We start from the raw sequence: 7,862 nt of genomic DNA, 5'->3' as shown, positions 1-7,862 counted from the left end.
GTTTGAGATGTTACCGTGAGTCGTAATCGAAGTGTCAACAAATCTCTCTCCTCACTAAGTTATATTGCGTGTCATAGTGTGTATAGTTACTCAAGCGGGTGTAAGCGATTTCTGATTATAAATCATTACAACTATACATGACCCACAATTAGAAATGACCAACGCTTATGGTAGAATTAGTCGCCCAAGCACGCATGAGTGAATTTTTTACCACGGATTACTAAACCACCTAAATTTGATACGGTAAACATAACCCTATATTTAGGTACGATTGGATGGAGTTGCCATTTAAGATCAAGCAACTTAGCAAAATGCACAAGAAGAAAACACAAGGAATTAATTCTTGAGTTGGGTAAAAGGTCCATTGTGGACGTCATTACTTGTTCATCAGATATTACTTGAAACATGGAATGAATACCACAATATCATGGTACTCTAAATTAATATGCTAAATCTAATCCCAAAAAAAATTATTATTCACTTAAGCAGTCTCCTCATTATGAGCAATGAATTCAGAATTAAATGTGTCTAATTTTGTTGTTTGAGACCCAAAATCAGGGGTGCAAATAACCACACGACGCTCCCTTCTTGCAGTGCCCGCTTTCGTAATATTTACAAACCCGCTGCCCTTTGGGGGGAGGCCTGAACAAACCTCCATTTCCGTTTCCGTTTCCGTACAATGTCTGCCTGTTCCATCCAAACCTACCCCTACCGATACCTAAATCCCTATTCTGGAAACCACGATCTCGTGGACTGAAGAATCTTTCTTCACCATATCTTGGTTGGCTTTCCCACATGCCCCTGGCCGGCAACTGATGACCTGGATGTATGCTCGTGTTTCCATGTGTTATGCCCTGACCACCTCCCCAACCCAGGTTTACACTTCCTTGGTCTGGTCCTCCCCATCCCATGTTGGCATTTCCCGGAACTGGCTGAACTGCTTCCCAACTCCTTCCTGTGCTTTCTGACCTACCATTCCAATGGTTGTCTGTACTGGCTATGTCCGACGGTGCAGTGGTTCGTATCTCGGTCCCTGCCTCAAATTGGTTAACTGAAACATCACTGTACTTTCTGTCTCCCTCCATTCCAGGGCTTGTGGACGAATGTACACCAGATCTGTTTTGTAGATCAAGAGCATTTCCCTGACATATCCCAACTGGTTTGTCTGTTTCCATGGAAACTTGTAAATCGCCAGTGGAGCTCAAATCAAGAGCATTTCCCTGACGTACCCCAAGTGGTTCATCTGCCACCATGGAACCCCGTAAATCACCAGTGGAGCTCAAAGCATCACCTTTTCCAGGGTCGGGTGCTGGGCTAAATCCATCTACAGAACTTATACTACCGTTTTTTGAACCCTCTGTAAACTCCCTTCGACAGTTCATGATTGAAGTTGAGTTAGCCAAGCTGGTGAGAGTCTCCATTGCTTCAACTTCAGCCAGAAGATCTGAAACTGAATCATCAGGTAAAGTACAAAATTCAGTTGGCTCTGTAAACTGATCCATCTCGCTTGGTTTAAAAGATGCAGAGACAAGACTGGATTCCCATTCCTCTATAGAAGATGGTTTAGCTGGAGTAGGGGAATATCGACCCCAGTCACCACCTACTTCCGGAAGTGGTGCCCCACCACCCACTAAACTAGAAGAAGTGCTCCAGCTATGGCCAGCGTCCTGAACAGGAGCATTTGAAGGCACAAACTGTCTAATTTCAGCAGCCTGACTTTTTAAGTCTCCGTTGCTTGGTTTTGGAGTGGGACTGGACATATCTGAAAAATTATGTTCCTTCTGATCTTGTTCTGCAGTCTCAGGTGATTTAGCGAAAGGAACAAAAGTCGAGTTGGAATGACAGCCGTTTGAAGGACTGCTTACAGGTGGAGGTCTCCAGTTTTGCCCTGAAGATTGGCCTGAATGGCCATCACTATCAGATCGGCTCTCATTACACTGTCCATTCGCAATTTGACCTTGAGCAGTTTGTTGGGGATCCAAATTTCCATTCGTCTGATCAGAGTTAATTTCCGCTCCTCTACTTTCCCCTTCTTGATGCAACAGAGTTTCAGATGGCATCACGGGTGGAGAAGGTTGTGAACTACTCTCTTGGGGTTGGTTAGGTGAAGAATTATTATCCTTCAATGGAACCTGGCCTTGCAAAATGATTCCATTTTGTTCATCACTAGAATTGACAACATCTGCAAGTGCAGTGGTCCTTACAAGTTCACTACTGCCACTATTATGCAAACTTTGGCCATCCTGCTTCGTGTTCCAGCTCTCTTCAACCTGTTTATCATCCACTGCAGCTGGGTTCACACTCTTGTTCCTTCCATCATCCTGACCATTGTTTCTATCATCCAAGGCAACTGTAAATCCCTGAGAAAGTAACGGGCTGTCATGCGGCAATAATGGTTCTTTATACTGTCCATTCAATGCATCAGCCAAAAGGATGGAGTCACCTGGATTCTCATTTATCTTCCATATTCTATGATCAAGAGGGAAGTGCCCAGCTGTACTCCATTTACGCAACTGCATCAGTGCAAATGGTCCTTGAACTTTTCCAGTGGGGTCCTGGTAGTGCCATATTATGTCTGCCTCAAAATCATCAACACATAGGTTTGCATTCGTCACTATAGACAAGGGCAATGATGAATTTTCTGATGCAACCTCAGAAAGTGTATTAGATTCAACTGCTGATTGATTATTCCCATCAAAAGACACCAAACCAGTGAGATTGACCTGGCTCCTTGTTGTATTGCGTCCATTAATTCCAAATGTTTCTCTACCCGAATTTTTCCGTCCCTTGCTTCTTGAATTGCTTGAAGTATCACCTTCCCTTGGTTGCGAGAAAGGTTCCCTTCCCCTTCTACCAGATCTTCTTGGTCTTACTTTAGCATCTGCATACACATCAGCGCAATTAAAACCAAATTAACATTTCCAAAAGAAACCTTGAAAACTAGAAACGGACAAGATGTTATTCCATGTCTATTAAATCAATGTAAGGGACCTTGTTTCTTATCGAATGCTCCAGCACTGTCTTCAGATTCGCAACTTGGATCCATAGTAGGATCAGGTCGTACTTCAGGAATTTCACTGAGTCTGCGCTGACGTTCCTCTGGCGAGTTCAGAAGCTGTAGTTTCTCCACGCATTGCTTAAGCGTACACTATGGTCAAGGAAAACTTGATGTTCTTAGACCAAAATACCTCAGCCACAAGACAGTACGAAGAATAGAGTACACAGGTACCCATGAAATGGCCTCTCATACTAAGTAATGTGCTACAAGTAATCAACAAGTAAACAGAGAGTGAAACTGGAACAACCACAACAAAGTGCAAGAAATGTCTACATAGAAACTAAAAGCATTGAACAATCAACAAAAAAGGATATTCTTTTCTGCGTCCTTTTTCACTTGCTCGATCGCGAAGGTGACTAATCCGTAATACCTCTGCATCCAGACACTAGATCATAGAGCAAGACCATTGGCAACCAAAAAGCAATATCAGACGTAGCACTTGATTTATTTAGAAGAAACAATAAAAGCCAATGAATATACTTAAATGGGGCAGTATAATTATTAACTAAAAAGGGAAAAGAAAATTCATCTAAAATCCTTCCATAAAAACACATATGTATTCTCTTCTTGCCTCAGCATTAAAAGTAACGAAACTTACATCATTTACTCTAATTGCATGAAGTGCCATTGCTTTCTCCTGAATCTCACCCTACACCCAGCACAAATTTCCTTTGTAAAAAGAGTTGCAATTATCTTGCACATGACATACAACAGAACATAACATGCAAACCTACCACAGTCAACTGTTTGCTGAGCCCACACCTTATACTTTGACGTAATCGTTTGCATTCATCCTGTGAAAATAAGTAAAATATCTGAATTGAATAAGAGGGGATGAAAGGGAATAAGTATCTGAACATGATCAACACACCGCAATAGACTGTCTTGTGACCAAAAAAAAAACTTGTATGTAAACACTAGCATGCCTTAATCAATGTATTTTTTGGTTATATCATTATTTTCCATGTTAAGAAAGGATTGAAAATAGTGTGCATATGGGTTTCAGGTCAGTCATTAATGGTGCGGGTAAACGTTCCCCCAGCATCCTTTCATGCTATAGTTCACATAACTGAAAAAAGGAGGGCAAAAATAAATAATTGGGCTCCAAGAACTTTCATTATTGATATATATACTAATTCACACGTATTTTTAACCTTCAGTTCCAAAAGAATTATTGAAAAAAGAAAATCCTACCATGCGTAGATAAGTTATATCAAGGAACCCTGGTCCCTGGGAGGAGAGCAGGCAATAAGTTCACTGACCTGGGAGAACTCCTGATTAGAGATCTCGTCAATTGATATAACCTCTTTCTTGTTTAAGTTCAAGATCTCAAGTTTAACATGAGTTGTTCTTGTGCCAACTTTATAAGGTTCAGCAACCTTGCTGGTACCTGCAGACAATGATGTCATCAATACAAATATTGCATGACTTATTGTGAAAATATAATAAATAAGTTGGAGCAGTGGTTGTGTTACTAATACCTACGACTTGGACAAGCCTATAAATATCTTGCTTTTGATCACCACTAGGAATTCTTATTCGCACAATTGAACCAACCACCTTCTTGTGCAATTTATCAATGTCTTCAAAAAAATTCTCCATCGAGTTACGACGCAAGTAAATCAGATTAATGTTGTGAACATCAATCGCTGCAAATGCATCTGGATTGGTCAGTGGTCCTCTCTCATCTACCCTTTTGTGTGTTTTACGCTTCTTATCATTACCCATCATGGTTTGATGATCATAGTTCCCATCAATCTCCATTTGGCTGGCAATAGTATTAACAATTCCAGCACTACTAATATTATCTGCCTTGGAACTTTCCTTTACAGGGAAGTGAAATTCAAGAAGCTTTAACATTTCAAGGTGACCCACACATTCTTTCCCAAACAGCCTTATGAGCCTCGAATCACAAATAATTTGGCATTTCTGGCAAGGATCACGAAGATTGTTTTTCTTTATGTACTCAAGCAAAAGCGCCTGGACCTCAAACTGAGATAGCACAGATATATCACCATTTCTCATATGAGCAACAAACTCCAAGAGCTCCTTCGATGCCCAAACTGTGTCTTCAGGGAGAGGCATCCCTTTTTCACCAAGTGATTTTTCAGCACTCAAGTCCTTGTCAGAAGTTCTAGGCTTTTTATTACTTCTGTTGGAGTGTATAGCTTCCAAATCTGCACAACAGTTGACAGCACCTGAATTTGTTTTATTACCATCGTAAAGTTCAACTGAAGAATCCCTCTTACAAACCATAACAGCAGCTTCATTTGATGGATTTTTAGCTTTAATAAGCTCGTCCAAAGTTAACGACAGTTTCCCTTTCAAAAGAATCCAGTAAACCTTGAAGAGATACTCCCAGCTGCTTTTGTCATCAAAATCAACTTGAGCCTGCAGAAAATTTCAATGAGAAAGGAAAAGGATAAAATTGCACCGCCAGATGGAAAGAAACAAAATAAATAAACCTCCAAAAGGGTAGAACGTGATGGAATGCCACTTTAATTACAGCAGCAAATAATGCACTAATGCGGGCACAAAGTACAATTAAAGAAATAAATAAAATAAAAACCTAATACGATTCTCAATATGAAAGAGTTCTCTTCTGTTCTTAAATCAATCCAATCCCTCTCCAAAATTCAACAAAGCTGAGAATCTTCAATCCATAGGAAAAAATGTCTGTAAATAAATAAATACGTGTTCAAGCATACCCCTTCCTTGTTTTCTTGCATATTCTCAATTAGCATTATAGTTCTCATACATGTTCCGCAAAATCCTTTATTTGCTCGTACACATTGATAGTCCGCGCCTTTAGTACATCCTTTGCACAGAGAATATGTACAAGTATAGCACCAATAATGGGCAGCCTTCTGACAACTGCTACATATATGCCAACCTGACATGCATAATATCCAGGAACACCGAAATGTCAACAAACCACACAACCATGATAACTCAACTTACCAAAGAGACAAAAAATGAACAGGTTAACATAGTGCAACATACCACAATTCCATTTGGCTTTCGATTTAAAGAAGGCCTCATCCCGCTTGATGCACGAAGGATGGTAAGCCTTAGGGCATCCCCTATCAAGTATCAATCCACAAACAAGACTTGATTAAGCAATGCAAATGAGCAACAACACATCCACTAAATTTCACAAAACGAAAAACAAAATCGACTCGAACTGTACATTGGATTGCCAATAAGGAGATGAAACAACCCAAATCAGCTAAATTAAGTAAAATCTCTCAGCTTTTATAACATGGACTAATCAAAATTGGACTGAATTGACTAAGCTGCGACCATGAAAAACCGGATTCTCACCTGCGATCACAAAGCACGAGGCTTCCGCCGTCAAAGCAAATGAAGCAAACGTCTTCTTCTTCGTCCTGCTGCTTCCTCACCGCCGTCGCTTTCGGATGCCCGCTCGGCGGCCGGCCCCGCCTCCGCTTCCCCAAGCTCTTTCCCGCCTCCTCTTTGACCACCACCATCTGCCCCGCCTCCCCGGCAACCTTCCCCCCGCCGATCGTTTCGCATTGAAAGGCCGCCAAGATTTCCTCCCCCGCCGGCATCGACCGGTCAAACACCTTCTCCGGTTGCGGCGGTTCTCCTCCTCCGCCTCCGTCTTCTTGTATACTGGGTCTGTAGAAGGCGGAGGCGAGCTGAGCTTGCTCAAGCTCCATACAAACAATAACTGAAAAGAATTGGATAGATTTGTACAGAGAGAGAGAGAGATTGAAAACCCTAGGAGTTGGAACTGCAATTATAAGAAGTGACTAAAGCGGCAGCAGCAGCAGCGCACATGGAAGATCGGGTGCCGATGGGACAAACATTTATCAGGTCGGGTTTAGGTCCGGTCCGGGTAAATGGGCTTAAAAGTGAGAAGGACCGGCGACACACGGCGCTGCCGATAGGCGTCCCCTGGGAGGAGATTGGCTTGGAGAAAGAAAAAGAGAAAAAAATGGAGGAGAGAGAAAGAGAGAGGGGAGAGAGGGGGGGGGAGGTCGTTGTTTGGGTAGGCAGGGAAGGCAGGGGGCTGTCACACAAAGGTTGGATGAGTGGAAGGGAAAGGGAGGGAGTGGGTTAAATTACCATTTTGCCACAGGAGGGGGGTCAAAACGCGGCTCTTGCGAGCCTATTGATATTCGAGCACCACGTGGTGAGTGGGCACCCAGAAAAGGTGATCGGCTGTGGGGGCCGCCCTTGAATTTTTGTTCAACTCTTTAAACATGACGATACCGGATACTCACTCCTCTTGGGTTCATTCAGTTCCTAACTTTGATTTTCTTGATCATATTATCTTTTTTTTGGTATGAATAGTAAATTTCAGTAATTTTGTTCATAATTATTGTAGTTATATTTAAAATAGGAATGTGATTGTGTAAATTCTAGTATATATATGGATATCTCTTATATTCCTATCAGGAGTTAATTATCTATTAAGAGTTGTAATCCTAAAGGGTAAGGTTTTTGTCTATCCTACTACTATAAATAAATGCACAATAAGATAATATAACACACACCTCACAATTAAATCTCTCTCTTCTCCCTTTTGCTACCGCCGGCCCCCTCTCTCTCTAATCCCTTAGATAGCTCAGTTAAATAAGCCTACAACACGTTATCAGTACACTCTTGCCAGAAGCTGAGAAATTAACAGACCATAGGAAAAGGCTATCTTCCACAAAATTCAAAAGCTCTTCTTTGTTTTCTGTCAATCATGTACGCTTAAAATAAAGGAAGATATTTGAAACGTCCACGAAGCATGAAAACATTCCCCATGATGCATGAACCCTTCTATGTTTAT

General features: G+C 41.5%; 1 protein-coding gene across 1 annotated transcript; it reads right to left on the bottom strand.

Annotated features, from left to right (window-relative positions):
* Nucleotides 1-321: 321 nt before the first annotated feature.
* On the bottom strand, nucleotides 322-7,077 carry LOC137732946 (zinc finger CCCH domain-containing protein 44-like). The gene is made up of 10 exons (XM_068472182.1): nucleotides 6,383-7,077; nucleotides 6,062-6,141; nucleotides 5,767-5,951; nucleotides 4,540-5,449; nucleotides 4,321-4,448; nucleotides 3,793-3,852; nucleotides 3,657-3,707; nucleotides 3,373-3,443; nucleotides 2,992-3,143; nucleotides 322-2,881 (listed from the first exon to the last, which is right to left on the bottom strand). Exons 1-10 carry the CDS (start codon nucleotides 6,739-6,741, stop codon nucleotides 555-557), a joined length of 4,323 nt encoding a protein of 1,440 aa, XP_068328283.1. The 5' UTR covers nucleotides 6,742-7,077; the 3' UTR covers nucleotides 322-554.
* Between the last annotated feature and the right edge of the window lie 785 nt (nucleotides 7,078-7,862).

The sequence above is a fragment of the Pyrus communis genome, chromosome 1 (assembly GCF_963583255.1).
Source record: "Pyrus communis chromosome 1, drPyrComm1.1, whole genome shotgun sequence".
Taxonomy (NCBI): Eukaryota; Viridiplantae; Streptophyta; class Magnoliopsida; order Rosales; family Rosaceae; genus Pyrus; species Pyrus communis.
Note: the sequence above shows the minus strand (reverse complement) of the source record. Positions and strands in the feature narration are given on the sequence as shown.